General features: G+C 36.2%; 1 protein-coding gene across 1 annotated transcript in view; it reads left to right on the forward strand.

Moving 5' to 3' along the window:
• The window catches only part of PDCL2 (phosducin like 2), a 36,576-nt gene that overhangs the window by 14,329 nt on the left and 1,723 nt on the right, over nt 1–20,524 (forward strand). The window contains exons 4-5 of the mRNA XM_061145276.1: nt 7,467–7,610; nt 16,906–17,114. Coding sequence (XP_061001259.1) covers nt 7,467–7,610; nt 16,906–17,114 — 353 coding nt within the window. The remainder of the gene's footprint in view (nt 1–7,466; nt 7,611–16,905; nt 17,115–20,524) is intronic.

Genomic DNA, 20,524 nt, shown 5'->3' on the forward strand with positions numbered 1-20,524 from the left:
ATGCAAAAACAGGAAATTAAAATGTTATACCACAAAATCATCTACAATACAAAAATACAAAAAGAAGCAATAAAATGTACAAAAAGAAGAACTGAGGAACAAAAAGCATGTGAGAAATAGAAATACAGAAAATAGCTAAATGGCAGAAGTAAGTCCTTCCTATTCAGTAATTGCTTTCTTGTGTCAGTCCCAGCCTATTGATAATGATGCTATTGGCTAGGAATGCCTGAGGCTCTCACCTGGGCCTGAATTACTTATAGTTGTGGCTGGACTGGTTCTTGTGGTTTGGAATAAGACTGTAGGATGCACTTCAGCAAGAAACCTTCAGAGAACTTTGAGGAACAAGATTCTTTACAAATCCTGAAGAATACATAGCATGGCCGAGGGCCACGCAGCCAGAGCTGGTGGGGGTGTGGTAGCAGGACCTGGGTCTGTGTCTGTATCAGGGTCCATTGATGGGGGATCTGGGTTTCGTGGGTTCACTCTGTTGGCTAGTCTAGAGCATAAGAGCTGGAATTAGGGCACAGGAATGGAGAGCAGGAGAGGTCATTCAAGTGGTCAGTGACCCAGGGCCCTCTGAAAGAAAGGCTTTCATGTTCGGGGACAGCCTAATTCTTTGTCCAGTTGTGTTGCTAGTAGCTGTGTCATACATCTGCAAGTATGGTTTTCAGGATGGCTGTCTTAAAATGGACGCCTTGGTGATCAAAAGCTGCGTGTCAGGCTCTTACATTTTATACTTTGTAAAAGGATTTTAAATTAATTCATCAATCTCCAATTAAAAGCAGAAATTGACAGAATGAATAAAAGCAAACACATGCAGATCCTGGCAACTAAGCAGTCTTAAGAAAGGACAGAGCTGGAGGACCCACACTTACTGATTTCAAAACTTGCTATAAAAAGCAGCAATAATCAAAACAGAGTTGCCGTGACATAAGGGTAGAGCATGGACCAGAAGAATAGAATAGAGAGACTATATAGAAACCCTCACATATAGTCAAATGATTTCTAACAAGAGTGTCAAGAATATTTGATGGGGAAAGAACAATCTTTACGATCAGTGGTACTAGGAAAACTGGATATCCACATGCAGAAAAGTGAAGTTGGACTCCTGCCTCATGTCATATACAAAGTTTACCTCAAAATGGATCAAAGACAAATTTAAGAGCTGAAAGTATAAAAACTTTTCAAACAATCAAATCAAACACAGAGGAAAATGTCTATCCATGACATTGGATTTGGAAGTTATTTCTTGGATATGACACAGAAAACACAGGCAACAAGAAGAAAAAATAAATTGGATTTCATCAAAAATTAAAAATATTTGTGCATCAAAGGACATTATCAACAAAGTAAAAAGACAACCTACAGAAAGGTAGAAAATACTTGCAAATTATATATTTATGACAAGGGATCACTAACCAGAATGTATAGAGAACTCCTAAAATTCACCAAAAATAAACAACCCCAATTCAATTAAAAAACATGCAAAGGACTAATAGACATTTCTTCAAAAAAGGTATACAAATGGAAAATAAGCACATGAAAAGATGCTTAATATCATTAAGCATCATTAAGATGCTTAATATCATTAAGCATCATTAAGATGCTTAATATCATTAAGCATCATTAAGATGCTTAATATCATTAGAGAAAGGTGCAAAACCACAATGAGGTTCTATTTCACTCCACTATGGGGGTTTATGATAAAGAAGAAAGAACCACCATACATTGCTGGTAGGAGTGTAAAATGGTACACAGTCTGGAATTTCTTCAAATGTTAAACAGAATTACCATGATCCAGCAATTCCACTCCTACGTATGTATACCCAGGAGAATTGAAAGCACAAGACTTGTACATGAATGTTTAGCACATTGGTATTCACAGTAGCCAAAAAGTACAAAGAAACTTCCTGTCCATCACCTGGTGAGTGGATAAACAAAATGTGGTATAGTTATACAATGGAATATTACTCAGCCACGTAAACAAATGATGAACTGATACATACTACAACAAGGCTGAATCTGTAAATGTTATGCTGAAAGAAGCCAGTGACAAAAGGTCACAGTTTATATGACTATATTTATTTGAAATATTAAAAACGGAAAAATTTATAGGCACAGAAAGCAGATCGTTAATTCCCAGGGCCTAGGATCGGGGGATAGGGAGCAACTGCAAATGGATACGGGGTTTCTTTTGGTACAGTAAAAACATTCTGGGATTAGATCATGCTGATGGATGTTCAACTTTGTGTCTGTTTTAAAAATCACTCAGTTATGCACTTTAGATAGTTGAATTTTATTGTGTATGAATTATATTAAAATTTAAAACTAAAGATTGTGAAAGAACTTCAATTTTCACGTGATCACGTTGGCAATTTCTTCTAAATTTATATATGTATTTAACATGTAACCTATCAGATACATTCCTGGTTATTTACTTGAGAGAATTAACTTGTACATGAATATGCATAATAGCCAGAAACTGGAAACAACCCAGAAGTTCATCAATATGATGAATGAATATAAGGTGAATAAATAAACAAATTGTAGTGTATTCATGAAAGAGAATACTTCTCTGTAAGAAAATAAGCAAGCTATTGATACACACAATAACTCTGGTGAAATTAAAAAACATTATACTGAACTTAAAAAGCCAGACAGGTGAGTATTTGATCATAATCATATAGATGATTTAAAAATATTATTTATTAATGAAAAAAATTTCTAAAATTGACACAATAAGTGAGAGAAAAGCATAATTAAGAAGATAGCCTGTTTCCTTTAATTTATCATAGAGCTGATTTTCCTCTACTTTTGAAGGCACAAATAATCCCCAAATAATCCCTCTGTCTTTATAAGGGTGGAAAGCTTACTAATTTACTGCATATGCCATTGTTATATTTATTGATAATACAATCTTGCTATTACAATCAGACAAGGCTAGTACAGACAGAAAATAATAGACTAACAGTTTTTAAGTTTGTTAGTCAAAATAGTCACCTAGATTTATTGTTAAAAATTTAGATTTCTTGTATGAATTGATTTCATGATAAGCTAAATTCAAACCATTTGAAAGTTTGGACGAGTATTCAGGTATACTTCAAAGAAATTTCTAGGAGAAAAAATAGAAAATCTGTGTATTAAATGAAATTTAAGAGATAATAACCACTCTATATATCTAATTTGGCTCCCCATTTAAATAAATAAACATAAAAAATGGAGCCAGAATTTAATGCCACTGAACTATAGACTGAAAAATGGTTAACATGGTAAATTTTATGTATGTTTTATCACAATTAAGTACATTTTTAAATGGAGAGAATAGGATTATTTGAACAATAATCTGAATATATTAAGGAAGTACCATTTTTTAGATATGATTATACCATGTGAGTTAAACTTTGCAAAGTAGTCTCATCTTTTAGAGATATATAATGAATTATTTACAGATGAAATGACATGATGTCTTATATTTTCTTTAAAACAGCCCTTGAAATGGGGAGTTAGTGGAGTAGAGATGAAAGACTATTGGCCATAGAAATTTTTGATTGAAGATGTATACATCTGGTTTCTCTTTACTATTTTAAATATTAATAATTGTCCATTACATAAAGTTAAAAATATCCATTCCTGAGACCAGCACTGAGAGGTAATATGCAGTAACTTTGGGTTGAATTTCAGGAATATGCCCATCTGTGAAACCTGCCGTTCCCAAGGAATTCTTGTGTAGGATGTCCACATGCCTCAACTTGATAAATACTACTTTAGATCAATCTCACTTTTGAAACATAGATGCAAAAATCTTACATGCAATATTAGCAAATAGAACATTATATTAAAATAATTATATATTGTGAATTATTAGAGTTTATTCAACGTATGTGGAGAAGGAAATGGCAACCCACTCCAGTGTTCTTGCCTGGAGAATCCCAGGGACGGAGGAGCCTGGTGGGCTGTCGTCTCTGGGGTCGCACAGAGTTGGACACGACTAACGCGACTTAGCAGCAGCACCAGCATTCACTGTATGCAGGGATTGTTCAACAACCACACATCTACTGATGCAATCACTTATGTCATCAGGATTTATTAAGATAATGCTAGCTGCTATAACAAACAACTGCAAAATCTCAGTGATTTCACATAGGATAGTTCCTTACTCACCAATGATGCATGTTGTATAATTTTTCTGAGCAAGTCTCCTCCAGGTGATGATGAGAGCTCTGGGCTCTTTTTTTATTAGGAGCTGCTTCATCTCAGAATCTTTAACCTTAAGGCTTGTGGACTGGGAAGACAGTATGAAAGATGGGGGTGGGACATTTCAGGGATAAGGTATAGAAATGTGCATATCATTTTTACTTAATGGAACCATTGAACATTTTTCAGTCTCATGGCCCTAATCTAACTGCAAGGGAAGTTGGTAAATGTAGTCTTCCTGTGAGTCCTGGGAGAGGAAGCGATTCTGATGACCATCCAGTTTCTGCCACAAAGATTAAAGAGAGAGGTTAAGTTCTTTCCCTTGCATATTCCATATCAAAAGTACAACTCTGTTTCTGGTCAGCAAATTCTGGAACTATTTCTGTATCTCTGCCTTCACTTTTGGGGGCTTCCCAAGTGGCACTAGTGGTAAAGAACTTGCCTGCCAGTGCAGAAGACATAAGAGACCCTGGGTCGGAAGGATCCCCGGAGGAGGAAATGGCAACTTACTCTGATATTCTTGCCTGGAGAATCCCATGGACAGAGGAGCCTGACGGGCTATGGTTCATAGGGTCGCAAAGAGTTGGAGATGACTGAAGCAACTTAGCATACACACTGTCACTTTGGATCTAAGGAAAAAGGAACCTGTACCCTTTTAAAATTTCACCTGTTCTTAAGAAAATTCTGTAGTCATCTTGATAATGCTGATTTAAAGCAGATTCCTCATTTAAAGCCAAAACAAAACAGCAATGACAAAAACTTTTAAAATATTTTTTAAAAAGCAGTTTTAAGTTCACAGCACAATTGAGTGGAAGGTATAGATTTCTAAATATACCTCCTGCCACCACATACGCATAACCTCCCCCATTGTCAACATTCCACACCAGAGTGATTTGTTGTAGTTGATGAGCCTACCTAGATACATCAGAATCACCCAAAGTCCATAAAGCACATTACAGTTCATTCTTGGATTTGAACAAATGTATGATGACATTTTGGAGAAGGAAATTGCAACCCACTCCAGTATACTTGCCTTGGAAATCCCGTGGACAGAGGACCCTGGAGGGCCTTTGTGGTCACAAGAGTTAGACACAAACTTAACAACTAAAGCACCACCACCATCATCATGACATTTATCCATAATTATGGTACCATTTCAGAGAAGGCAATGGCAGCCCACTCCAGTACTGTTGCCTGGAGAATCCCATGGATGGAGGAACCTGGTAGGCTGCCGTCCATGGGGTTGCTAAGAGTCAGACACGACTGAGCAACTTCACTTTAACTTTTCACTTTCATGCATTGGAGAAGGAAATGGTAACCCGTTCCAGTGTTCTTGCCTGGAGAATCCCAGGGACGGCGGAGCCTGGTGGGCTGCCGTCTGTGGGGTCGCACAGAGTCGGACATGACTGAAGCGACTTAGCAGCAGCAGCAGCAGCAGCATGGTACCACTCAGATTATTTTCACTGCCCTAAATATCCTCTGTCGGCAACCTGTTCATCCCTCTCCCCTGCCAACTGCGGGCAACCCCTGATCTTATTATGGTCTATGCAGTTTTGCCTTCTTCAGACTGTTTTACAGTGTATAGCCTTCTCAGATTGGTGTCTTTCACATAATAATATGCATTTAAAGTTTCTCCATGTCTTTCCATGGCTTATTAACTCCTTTCTTTTTAGCACTGAATAATATTCTATTATCTGGATATACCAGAGTTTATTTATCCATTCACCTCCTAAAAGAAATTTTGGTTGCTTACAACTTTTGGCAATTATGAGTAAAGCTGTGGTAAACATCTCTGTGAAGGTTCTTGTGTGCACATGTGTTCAGCTCCTCTGAGTGAATACCAAGGCACTTAATAACTGGATCATACGGTAAGAATTTGTATAGTTTTGTAAAGAAAGCGCCAAACTGTCTTCCAAAGTGGCTGTACCATTTTGCATTCCCGCCAGCAATGAATGAGAGAAAAAGCAAGGGAGTGAGTACTCTCAGGTACCTTAGGTATATAGGGTCAGTAACTTTTCAGATACTTGTGGGTATGTCAGAACCATTTGGAATCGCTTCATGAATTCAAGTATTTAACTAAATCAAAGTGTGCACATTTGGAGAGAGTTGTTTAACAACATTTTAAGGGTCTCTACAAGGAGAAGGAAATGGCAACCCACTCCAGTATGCTTGCCTGGAGAATCCCAGGGATGGGGGAGCCTGGTGGGCTGCCGTCTGTGGGGTCGCACAGACCGAAGCGACTTAGCAGCAGCAGCAGCATAAGATGAATAGGGCTTCCCTGGTAGGTTAGTGGTAAAGAATCTGCCTGCCAATGCAGGAGATGTGGATTGGATTCCTGGGTCAGGAAGATCCCCTGGAGAAGGAAATGGCAACCCACTCCAGTGTTCTTGCCTGGGAAATCCTGTCGACAGAGGAGCCTGGCAGGCTACAGTCCATGGGGGTCACAAAGAGTCAGACATGACTTAATGACTAAACAACAGTAAATGAATAGTTAGGCAACATTTATTGAACACTCATGGGATGATGCTAGGTACCACCCCAAGAAATTTATATGTGTACATTTAATCTTGAACAGTCCCAGGCAGGCAGATTTTAGTTTTATTCACATTGGAGTTAAACTGAAGCTTGGAAAGATTAATTTGCCCAAGTCCTTGCTACTAGTAAGTGGGGGCTGACTCAAGCCCAGTTTAGTCTGACCTTACAGTTCATACTCATAATCACTGTTCTCTATCATCTGTCTACCTGCATTATGTTTATAACAAGTAATTATACATGTTCACTAAAGACTTTGAACTGAAAGTCAGTTTAGCGTGAAAGCTAAGAGCTTATAATTGGAAATAATAATACTATTAACTTCATTAAGCTTTTGCAAGGTTAAATTAATAAACATGCTGAAAACAGTGCCTGGAAACATAGTAAACTCTCAGTAAACATTAGTTATTATTGTTCTGCATGCTCTCCCTTTATTTAGTCTGTGTATGAGAATTTTTTGGTCCAATGTCTAAATAAACTCTTAATAACTATAATTGACTTAGTCTTAAATAAAAATAAATTTAAATCAATAGCTAATTTCTTATATTTTATAATACCCATGATAAAGCAAATAACCATGTAAAAAGAGGAACTGCCATTGTAAAACCATTAATAATTATTATTCTTTAAAGAGGTTCATATGTACTAGCATTCCATTCCATCCATAGATTATTACTGTATATGGGAATAGTCTTAAGTATATAACAATATTTGTATGTAATTTAATTTTTTTTAACTAGAGAAAAGCGGTTACAGGAATGGAAAGTTCTCAAGAAAAAACAAAAATTTGGGGAATTAAGAGAAATTTCTGGAAATCAGTATGTGAATGAAGTCACAAATGCAGAAAAAGATGTGTGGGTTATAATTCATCTATACAGATCAAGGTAATTACTGTAGCTTTTTGTAAAAATCTAATATTCTAATGTTTTAAGATACATATTTTTTGTTTTAATGTTGGATAAAGCATATAACAAAGACTAATCAAGAAAACAAAGTAAATCAGCTAACTTCAATTAAAAAAGAAAAATATATGTATAGAGTCATTGGCTTCAAGGACTAAATTATTTTAATGTATTTTCATGTGTAACTTAAAGAACTTCTCATACTTATTAGAAAAATAAGTACTTTGTCAGTTAATTTGAAAAGCTTATAGAAAATTTCAAACATAGGAAAAAGTAGGAAGAATGATAAAATGAGCACCCTGCATACCAGCTAGGTAGGTTTCAGCAATGAACATGTTGCCACATTTGCATCATTTTGTTTGTATATTTATATGTGTGTATTTGTAGAACCATTTCAAAATGAATTACATGTTGCTTTACTCTTAAGTATCTCAGCATGCATCTTCAAAATCCTAAGGGCTTTTTTCTAGATAACCGTAATATCATTTTCTCACCAAACAAAATTAACCATAGTTCCTAATAGGGACCGAATCCGTGTCTGCAGCATTGCAGGCAGATTCTTTACCGTCTGAGCTATCAGGGAAGCCCCATCTAATACCCAGCCAGTCCTTACTCAAATTTCTCCAACTAACTTCAGAATCTCTTTCATAAATACATATATTTTAAAATAAACATAATAATATTTCTATAATACATATATTTTTGATCCCTAATCAGGAATCATGCCGTGCATTTGGATGTATCAAGTCTCTTGTGCTTTTTTCTTTTGACTTGCCACATGCCGAAAGCATCAGTTCGAAAGCATCAATTATTTGGTGCTCATGCCTTCTTTATGGTCCACCTCTCACATCCATACATGACTACTGGAAAAACCATAACTTTGTACATACCTTTGTCAGTAAAGTGATGTCTCTGCTTTTTAATACACTGCCTAGGTTTGTCATAGCTTTTCTTCCAAGGAGCAAGTGTCTTTTAGTTTCATGGCTGCAGTCACAATCTGTAGTGATTTTGGAGTCGAAGAAAATAAAATGTCATTGTTTCCACTATTTCCCCATCTAGTCACCATGAAGTGATGGGACCAGATGCCATGATGTTAGTTTTTGAATGTTGAGTTTTAAGCCAGCTTTTTCACTCTTCTCTTTCACCTTTATCAAGAGGTTCTTTTTTGTGTTCTTCTTCTCTTTCTGCTGTTAAAGTGGTATCATCTGCATATCTGAGGTTGTTGGTATTTCTTCCAGCAATCTTGATTCCAGCTTGTGCTTCATCCAGCCTGACATTTTGCATAATGTACTCTGCATATCAGTTAAATACACAGGGTGATAATATACAGCCTTGATGTACTCCTTTCCCGATTTGGAACCAGTCCATTGTTCCATGTCTGCTTCTAACTGTTGCTTCCTGACCTGCATAGAGGTTTCTCAGGAGACGGGTAGGGTGGTCTGGTATTCCCATCTCTTTAAGAATTTTCCAGTTTGTTGTGATCCACACAGTCAAAGGCTTTAGTGTAGTCAATAAAGCAGAAGAAGATGTTTTGGGGGGATTTCCTTGCTCTTTCTATGATCCAGAGGATGTTGGAAATCTGATCTTTGGTTCCTTTGCCCTTTCTAAATCCAGCTTGTACATCTGGAAGTTCTCAATTCATGTACTGCTGAAGCCTATCTTGGAGAATTTTGAGCATTACTTTGCTAACATGTGAAATGAGTGCAATTGTACAGTAATTTGAGCATTCTTGGCATTGTCTGTCTTTGGGATTGGAATGAAAACTGACCTTTTCGAGTCCTGTGGCCCCTGCTGAGTTTTCTAGATTTGCTGGCATACTGAGTGCAGCACCTTAACAGCATCATCTCTTAGTATTTGAAATAGTTCAGCTGGAATTCCCTCACCTCCACTAGCTTTGTTTGTATACCCCATTGCCTATTTTGTACCTCAAATTTCATAACTAGGCCCATAAGTTGTTTTCTGATATCAAAGGTCTCCCTTAATTTTTTCAGTTCTTCTGGGGTTAAATTCTGGTCCTCAAACCCCAACACCACGTTTGAACTTTCAAGCAACCATTTTCTCCCTGCGCCACAATCTATACTGCCATAGTCTCCTAATTCCATACTTTTCACTGCAGCCTCCAATTCCCACCTGCCTCCCGCATTAAGACCCCTGCCCCATAAGTGGGGTCTTACCACTGACTCAGCTCTTATTCTGGCAGTAATCATAAAATTCTTCTAATTAGATCTTTGTGGATTGGCTTCACCAGTTTGAGGGAAAATAAAGCTTATAAAGTATTAATGTCATGGTTTTATGTAGAAAACTGATTTGAGTTAGATAGTAAATATTTCTAATAGTTAAGTATGCCATCCAGTAAAATAAAGCAGTATCTAGATTTGTAACAAGTTGTACTTATCTGTCTATATATATATTCTGAAATATAAATTAAACTGTATGCACTTTGTTTTTCTTAGCTTTTTGTTACATAAATTGATATATAACATCACTTAGTGTTAAGATGATTTCTTTTTTAAAATTAATTTTTACTAGATTTATAGGGCAGGAGGAGAATGATAGGACAGAGGATGAGATGGTTGGATAGCATCACCAACTCAATGGACATGAGTCTGAGCAAATTCCAGGAGCTGGTGATGGACAGGGAAGCCTCATGTGCTGCTGTCCACTGGGTTACAGAGTCAGATGCCATGTAGAAACTGAATAACATCCTTGCTTTATGATGTAGTATTAGCTTCTATTGCACAGCAAAATGAATCATCCATGCATATACCTGTATGACCTGCATGCACTAAGAAGATATGGAAGACAATACATCGTTGTATAGTTTAGATGAGAAAAGCTGTAGATGAGAAGCTCCTGAGCCAATATCAAAGATTGCTAAGTTAATGTATGTTTATATATGTCAGATGAAAAGAAAATATTTAAATTAAAAAAATATATTGTGTGATTCTCTGCTTTGGCTTTTTTACTTTTGGTCTCCCTTTATCCAGTTCTCCCACCCTCTGGCAGCCTTCTGGATTCCACATATAAGAGAGATCATATGGCATTTGTCTTTCTCTAAGTTATTTCACTTATCATAATACCCTACAGGTATATCCACGTTGTCCCAAATGAGAAATTTTCATTCTTTTTAATGGCTGAATAATATTCAGTTGTATATATACTGCAATTTCTTTGTCCATTCATCCACTGATAGACACTCAGGCTGTTTACATGTTTTGACTATTGTAAATAATGCTGCAATGAATATGGGGGTGCATATATCTTCTCAGGTTAGTGTTTCACCAGCTAAATAGCCAGAGATGGAATTACTAGACCATATGGTAGTTCTATTTGTAATTTTTTGAGGAACTTCTATACTGTTTTCCATAGTGGCTGGACCAATTTACATTCCCAGCAAATAGTGCACAAGAATTCTCTTTTCTCCACATCCTTGCCACATTATTATTTCCTGTCTTTTTAATAATAGCCATTCTAACAGGTGTGAAGTATCTCACTGTGGTTTTCGTTTGCATTTCCCTGGTGATTAATGATGTTGAGTATATTTTTATGTACCTGTTGGCCATCTGTATATCTTCTTTGGAAAAATGTCTATTCAGATCTTATGCCCATTTTAAAATCAGATTCTTTGGGTTTTTGCTGTTGAGTTTTATGAGTTCTTTGATATGTTTTAGATATTAACTCCTTATCAGGTATATGAGTTACAAATATTTTCTCCCATTCGCAGGTTGCCTTTCATTTTGTTGATGGTTTCTTTTGGTGTGCAGAAGATTTTTAGTATAATGCAGTTTCACTTATTTAGTTTTGCTTTCATTGCTTTTGCTTTTGGGTCAGAATCAAAAAATTATCACCAAGATCTATGTCATTGCCTATGTTCTCTTTTAGGAGTTCTATGCTTTCAGGTCTTACATTTATATCTTTAATCTTTTTTGAGTTATTTTTTGTGTATGATGTAAGATAGTGGTCAATTCATTTTTATGTGTGTTGCTGTCCAGTTTTCCCAACAGTTTATTCCCATTGTGTGTTCTTTTCCTTCTTTGTCATAAATTAAGTGACCATATAAGTATGGGTTTATTTTTGGTCTGTCTATGCTTTCTGGTGATCTTTGTGTGTGTTTTTTTTTCTTTGTGTTTGTGTTCCTACCAGTTACATAATGTTTTAATGACTATAGCCTTATAATACAGTTTGATATCAGGAAACATGAGGCCTCCAATTTTGTTCTTCTTTCTCGATTGCTTTGACTACTTGAATTTTTTTGTGATTCCTTACAAATTTTAAGATTATTTGTTCTATTTCTGTGAATAATTCCATTGGAATTTTGATGAGGATTGTATTGAATCTGTAGATTGATTGGGGTAATATGAATATTTCCAATCCATGAGCACAGAGTATCTTTCCATTTGTTTGTTTCTTTTTCACTTTTTTTCATTAATGTCTTGTAGTTTTCAAATGTTTTTTACCCCTGGGTATTTTATTCTTTCAGATGCAATTGCAAATGGGATTGTTTTCTTTGTTTCTCTTTCTGATTCTTAGTGTATAGAAACATAACTTAGTTCATTCTTAGTTATAGAAACATAACTGACTTTTGTGTATTGATTTTTTAGTTAATGAATTATTTTATCAGTTCTAACCATTTTTTTGATGGAGTCTTTAGGGTTCTCTATATATAATACCATGTCATAGTGACATGCTTTACTTCTTCCTTTCCTATTTAGCTGCCTTTTATTTATTTATTTTTCTTGCTTAATTGCTCTGGCTAGAACTTCCAATATTATGTTGAATTAAAGTGGTGAGAGTGAGTATCCTTGCCTTGTTCCTCACCTTGAGGAAAGGCTTTCAGCTTTTCACTGTTGAATATGAAATTAGCTGTGGTCCTGTCATATCAGGCCTTTATTATGTTGAGATATGTTCCCTTTATACTCACTTTGTTGAGTTTTTCTAATTTGTGAAACAAGGTTAGCAAAAAAATTGATGATAAAAGCCAGAAACTGGCAAAGAGAAGACAAATTAAAAAATATACAAAGTCTTCCCCCAATATTGATAAGACCTAGTATATTACCATTGGTTTCAATTTTGAGAGTTTATTTAAAATGGAGCAAGAACTCACAAGTACATGTGAAGCAATTTGAGTGCAGAAATCTTTATTATTCCTCTAACATTTATATTTGTCTGGCTTACAATGAGCTACACAACAATTTTCTTCTAAGTGATTCACGTTTATCATGTTTCTCCAAAACATGCATTTGATATTCTTCAGAACTACAATGACTTTTGTTGTCATACTTTTATTTATTTGTTAATTATAATAAAATATGCAGTATGCATAAACAAATATAGAGGGGAAAAGTGGATAAAGTCCAGGAGGGTTACCGCCTGCATGCAGCATGCAATATGTCCTGGTATGAGCCACTCCCTTAAGAGAGCTTCAACTTCAACTATAGCTGTGACGGTTTGCAGGAGTTGAGAATAGAAATGGGAATAAGATGCTTTTATGGTATAGTACAAGAGATGAATTAAACATTTCACATGTATATCTATCTATCTATATAGATGTAAGTATTGAAAGGACATATAAGATGTAGTACAAGAGAAGAATGTACTGATTTTGTCTGTTAGACAAAGACCTTTTCTCTGATTAACATGGTTCACAGTAATCTTTCTTTCCTCTACTGTATTGTTTCAAATATGCTCCATATGAGTGATGAGAAAATGCATACAAAGATGAAGGAGAGATACACTTGTATCAAATTTAGTGTTTTGTTTTTTTTTTAAAGAGTGCCCAGTGAATGTGTCTAGGATGAGAAGAGGGTCTAGGACATAGTTACAAGGAATATCTATATTTGGGGTATTGACATAAGGAGTAAGTCAAAGGAGTAAAAAGGAAATTCATAGAAAAAGTTATCACAGCAATCAAAAAAGGAGAGCCTTTTAGGAAGGGAAGTGAACGACATAGAGATTTTTTTAATCTTTTTTCATCTGGGCTGTGACCAGGAAAGAGTAGTTATTAGAGGGAGAGAGAATGAAAAAGGACTTTTTAAAAATTTTTTAGTATTTTGAATATGTTTATGTAGAGTAGAGAAGGATAGCTTAAGAAAATAGGATAACAATTGAAAGATAAAAACCATATGATTATCTCAATAGATGCAGAGAAAGCCTTTGACAAAATTCAACACTCATTTATGATTAAAACTCTCCAAAAAGCAGGAATAGAAGGAACATACCTCAACATAATAAAAGCTATATATGACAAACCCACAGCAAGCATCACCCTCAATGGTGAAAAATTGAAGGCATTTCCCCTGAAATCAGGAACAAGACAAGGGTGCCCACTCTCACCACTACTATTCAACATAGTGTTGGAAGTTCTGGCCACAGCAATCAGAGCAGAAAAAGAAGTAAAAGGAATCCAGATAGGAAAAGAAGAAGTGAAACTCTCACTGTTTGCAGATGACATGATCCTCTACATAGAAAACCCTAAAGACTCTACCAGAAAATTACTAGAGCTAATCAATGAATATAGTAAAGTTGCAGGATATAAAATTAACACACAGAAATCCCTTGCATTCCTATATACTAACAATGAAAAAACAGACAGAGAAATTAAGGAAACAATACCATTCACCATTGCAACAAAAAGAATAAAATACTTAGGAGTATATCTACCTAAAGAAACAAAGGACCTATACATAGAAAACTATAAAACACTGATGAAAGAAATCAAAGAGGACACAAACAGATGGAGAAACATACCGTGTTCATGGATTGGAAGAATCAATATTGTCAAAATGGCTATTCTACCCAAAGCAATCTATAGATTCAATGCAATCCCTATCAAGCTACCAACGGTATTTTTCACAGAACTAGACCAAAGAATTTCACAATTTGTATGGAAATACAAAAAACCTCGAATAGCCAAAGTAATCTTGAGAAAGAAGAATGGAGCTGGAGGAATCAACCTGCCTGACTTCAGACTCTACTACAAAGCCACAGTCATCAAGACAGTATGGTACTGGCACAAAGACAGAAATATAGATCAATGGAACAGAATAGAAAGCCCAGAGATAAATCCACGAACCTATGGACACCTTATCTTTGACAAAGGAGGCAAGGATATACAATGGAAAAAAGACAACCTCTTTAACAAGTGGTGCTGGGAAAACTGGTCAACCACTTGTAAAAGAATGAAACTAGAACACTTTCTAACACCATACACAAAAATAAACTCAAAATGGATTAAAGATCTAAATGTAAGACCAGAAACTATAAAACTCCTAGAGGAGAACATAGGCAAAACACTCTCCGACATAAATCAAAGCAAGATCCTCTATGACCCACCTCCCAGAATATTGGAAATAAAAGCAAAACTAAACAAATGGGACCTAATTAAACTTAAAAGCTTTTGCACTACAAAGGAAACTATAAGTAAGGTGAAAAGACAGCCCTCAGATTGGGAGAAAATAATAGCAAATGAAGAAACAGACAAAGGATTAATCTCAAAAATATACAAGCAACTCCTGAAGCTCAATTCCAGAAAAATAAATGACCCAATCAAAAAATGGGCCAAAGAACTAAACAGACATTTCTCCAAAGAAGACATACAGATGGCTAACAAACACATGAAAAGATGCTCAACATCACTCATTATTAGAGAAATGCAAATCAAAACCACAATGAGGTACCATTACACGCCAGTCAGGATGGCTGCTATCCAAAAGTCTACAAGCAATAAATGCTGGAGAGGGTGTGGAGAAAAGGGAACCCTCTTACACTGTTGGTGGGAATGCAAACTAGTATAGCTGCTATGGAAAACAGTGTGGAGATTCCTTAAAAAACTGGAAATAGAACTGCCATATGACCCAGCAATCCCCCTTCTGGGCATACACACTGAGGAAACCAGATCTGAAAGAGACACATGCACCCCAATGTTCATCGCAGCACTGTTTATAATAGCCAGGACATGGAAGCAACCTAGATGCCCATCAGCAGATGAATGGATAAGGAAGTTGTGGTACATATACACCATGGAATATTACTCAGCCATTAAAAACAATTTATTTGAACCAGTCCTAATGAGATGGATGAAGCTGGAGCCCCTTATACAGAGTGAAGTAAGCCAGAAAGATAAAGAACATTACAGCATACTGACACTTGTATATGGAATTTAGAAAGGTGATAACGATAACCCTATATGCAGAACAGAAAAAGAGACACAGAAATACAGAACAGACTTTTGAACTTTGTGGGAGAATGTGAGGGTGGGATATTTCAAAAGAACAGCATGTATACTATCTATGGTGAAACAGATCACCAGCCCAGGTGGGATGCACGAGACAAGTGCTCCGGCCTGGTGCACTGGGAAGACCCAGAGTAATCGGGTGGAGAGGGAGGTGGGAGGGGGGATCGGGATTGGGAATACATGTAAATCCATGGCTGATTCATATCAATGTATGACAAAACCCACTGGAAAAAAATAATAATAATAATTAAAAAAAAAAAAAAATAGGATAACAAAGAATGGCCCAATAGGAAATGGAAGGAGTGTGGGATAAAGCTGAGGATTAGCTTTGAATGAATTTAATAAAGCTGTGAGTGAGTGATAGAGAAAAGTGATTAATTTTTTTTAAAAGTGACTAATTAAAACATGAGTGTAATGAGAGTTAAAGGATAGAGCTGGAAGAACTGCCAATTTTGGTTACATTTCCAATCAATTTTAAATTTCCAATGAACAGTTCTGGGTGTTGGGGAATAGGATATGGCATGTCAAAGAAAAGGGTGGATGAAGTTTGAATTAAAGGAATTCAAGGAAGTTTGAGATAAAAACTTCTGATGTGGAAATAACCTGTGACCAAGAGTTGGGTCCCCTTGTTTCAAGTCAGAACTGCTAAGGATCCCCTAGACATGTCCTGGTTTTTTTTTTTTTTTTTTCTTTCTTTCTCCTCCCCTCCCCCTCAGTGTCCTATAAACTAGGAACTTACTGGTTCCTCAATTACATTGTACTCGGTTACACTGCTGCCAAGTCAAATGTGGTTAGCCTTAGTTAGGCTGCAAATTCCCATGGTAGCAAGCTTCATTCCCAGGCTATAACAGTTTTTGTAATGAAAATCAGAGACTCTATAAGTTTATCACTACTAAAGGTAAAAATAGAGGATTACAGTTGATGCGATCTTATATTAAAAGAAAATCTAAAGATATATTTTTGTCATGGAAATGTCTTATTTTATTAGATTGAGATAAGTAGCCTGTTTTTTAAAGATGTTGTCTGTATTGTTTCTCTTTTTAGCATCCCAATGTGTTTGTTGGTTAACCAGCATCTTAGTCTCCTAGCAAGAAAGTTTCCTGAAACTAAATTCGTTAAAGCCATCGTGAATAGCTGTATTGATCACTACCATGACAATTGTTTACCAACCATTTTTGTTTATAAAAATGGTCAGATAGAAGGCAAATTCATTGGAATTATAGAATGTGGAGGGATAAATCTCAAGCTCGAAGGTAATGATGTTACTTTCAAAATTTGCCTGTTAAGAAAACTTACATAACAAATATCATGAAAATTTATTTTCATAAAACGTTAGGCTTTTTCCTTGTTTCTAGTTTCTTCTTAAATGCCTTCAGATTAATTTTCCTACAGTAATACTATCATAACACCCACTTGCTTAAATCCTTAATGATTCTTTGCTTCAAATATATTAAAAATTCAGAATCATATGCTTAAAAATTTCAGCCCATCTATCCAGTTGTATTTCTCCGTGTTTTCTGCAGTTTCTCCTCCAACCAAGGTGGTCTTCAACCACTATGTCAAACACACTTAACTCACTTGTGCCTTTGTATTGGGTTGGCCAAAATATTTGTTCAGGTTTTTCCATAAAATATTACAAAAATCTGGACGAAATTTTTGGCCAACCCAGTACTTTGTTTCATAGTCTTTCTCTGTACCCTAAATACCCTACCCTGCCCTATTCTTCCTTCCAAACCCTATTCCTTCTTAGGTTTCCATTTAATCCATTATGTGATGCTGGACCAATTAATAATCTGTTTTCATTTTCTCTACTGAATTTCTATAGCATATATTCTATAAACAACTTATTTTCCATTTATCTACATAGTCTCAGATTTTGTTGGTTAACCCATTCCCTTTGAGTTTTGTCTCCCTAACAGGTGCAAGGACTATGCCTTCTGCTACTTTCTTTTTCATAGTACACAGCAAAGGGCTTTGTAGTGTTACATTCTCTAATAATGTTTACTTCCAAACCTAGTTCTAAGACCTAACTCTTCAGTAAGTCATTTCTTGGAGCTGATTTAATTCGGTATTATTAAAATCTTTTCTCCTACTATCATATTAAAGCCACTGTGAATGGCTATTTTTAGCAGTCTTTCTTTCACTGTATCATTCCCCTAAAACTGTTTTTGGCCTTAGTAAGACTTCCAGAATTCTAATTGTTCCAGAATTTCCCTTTCCTCTTTATTTTACCATCTTACTTTTTCAGCTTGTGCCTTATCCTCTTTTTCCACCCCCCCAGGGCTGAAATTTATTTAGTATATTTTTCTAAATTTTTATTGCAAGATATTCGCTTTATAATATTGTACTGGTTTCTGCCACTCATCAACATGAACCAGTCACAGGTACACATATGTCTCCTCCCTCTTGAAGCTTCCTCCCATCTCCCACCCCATCCCACCCCTCTCGGTTGTCACGGAGCACTGGGTTGCGCTCGCTGTGTGGTGCAGCAAACTCCCAGTGGCTATCTGTGTTACATATCGTAATGTGTGTGTTCCCTTGCTGCTCTCTGCATTCACCCCACCCCCTCCCTCCCACGCTGTGTCCACTTGTGTGTTCTCTGCGTCTGTGTCTCCACTGCTGCCCTGCAGATGGGTGCTTCAGTACCATCTTACTGCAGTCCATACACAGGCATGAGTATACAATATCTGCGTCTCTCTTTCTGACTTGCTCCACTCTGTACAGTAGGCTCTAGGTTCATCCACCTCATTAGGACTGACTCAAATGCATTCTTTTTTAAAGCTGAGTAACATTCCATCATATATATGTACCACAATTTCTGTATCCATCCATCTGTCAATGGACATCTATGCTGCGTCCATGTCCCAGCTGTTGTAAACAGTGCTGAAGCAAACACTGGTGTACATGTGTCTGTCTTAGTTATGCTTTTCACAAGATGCATATATCTTTTCACAAGATGTATAGTAGGATTTCCGGGTCATGTGGTAGTTCTGTTTCTGTTCCTACTTTTTTAAGGTATCTCCGTACTCTTCTCCATAGTGGTTGAATCAATTTCATTTCCACCAACAGTGCAAGAGGGTTCCCTTTTCTCTACATCCTCTTCAGCATTTATTGTTTGTAGATTTTTTTTAATTGTTTGTAGATTTTTTAATGATGGCCATTATGACTGGTGTGAGGTGATAACTCATTGTGGTTTTATTTGCATTTTTCTAATAATGAACATTGTTGAGCATCTTTTCATATGTTTATTGGCCATCTGTTGTGCCTTATCCTCTTAATTTAAAAAATACATAAGTATACAAACAATAATATAGAAAATATTCATGTAATCATCACCCAAAATAACAAATGTGAACATTTGTTCATGTTTCCTTCAGCTATTTGTTTATTATTGAAATAAACAGTACAGAAGTTGAAGTTGCCTATATTTCCATTCCTAGTTCTGTTCCCCTCCCTGCCTCACTAAGCAGTCACTATCATGAGTAGTGTGTTATCTGGACTATACTTTTTAAAATTGTAATACTTGAAAAAAATTTAAATTATTTAAAAATACACATAACATGAAATTCATGATTTGAATTATTAAAAATTTATAATACAGTATTATTAATTATTGTTACTCTGCAATAAATTATATACCCAGAACTTAATTTATGAATAAATAAGTTATATAATTTAATCATTTTAAAGTATATGGTTGGTGAAAGGCATTCAGTTGTGTCCAACTCTTTGTGACCCCATATATAGTCCATGGAAATCTCCAGGCCAGAATACTGGAGTGGGTAGCCTTTCCCTTCTTCAGGGGATCTTCCCAACCCAGGGATCGAACTCAGGTCTCCCGCATTGCAGTCAGATACCTTACCAACTGAGCCACCAGGGAAGCCCAAGAATATTGGAGTGGGTAGCCTATCCCTTCTCCAGTGGATCTTCCTGACCCAGGAATTGAACCGGGGTCTCCTGCATTGCAGGTGAATTCTTTATCAACTGAGCTATCAGGGAAGCCCAAAGTATATGGTTAAATGATATTAAGAATATTTTCACTGTTGTGCCATCATCACCATTATCCATCTCAAGAACTCTTTGCATCTTGCGAAGAGTTGCAACTCTATATCCTTAAACAGTGACTTTATTCTCTGGTCCCTCCAGCCCCTGGCAACCATTTTACTTTCTAACTCTGAATTTGACTACTCTCAAAGTACATCATATAAATGAATTATGTAGTTGTCTTTTTGTGACTGGCTTATTTTACTTGGCATAACGTCTTCAAAATTAATCTGTATTGTATTACGTGTCAGCATTTCCTTCCTTTTTAAAACTTTAAGGCTGAATAATATTCCATTGTATTTTTTATAGTACATTTTAGTGTAGTGTTAGTCACTCAGTTGTTCTGACTCTTTGCAGTCCCACAGACTGTATCCCACTAGGCTTCTCTGTCCATGGGATTCTCCAGGCAAGAATACCGGAGTGGGTTGCCATTCCCTTCTCCAGAGGATCTTCCCAACCCAGGGATCGAACCTGGGTCTCCTACGTTGCAGGCAGATTCTTTACCCTTTGAGCTACAGGGCAGACCCATTAATCTGTTGATGGACAGATTTGTTTCTTCTACGTTGTGGCTATTGTGAATCATGCTGCTAAGAACATGGCTATGCAAATGAACTATTCT

The sequence above is a fragment of the Dama dama genome, chromosome 6, assembly GCF_033118175.1.
Source record: "Dama dama isolate Ldn47 chromosome 6, ASM3311817v1, whole genome shotgun sequence".
NCBI lineage: Eukaryota > Metazoa > Chordata > Mammalia > Artiodactyla > Cervidae > Dama > Dama dama.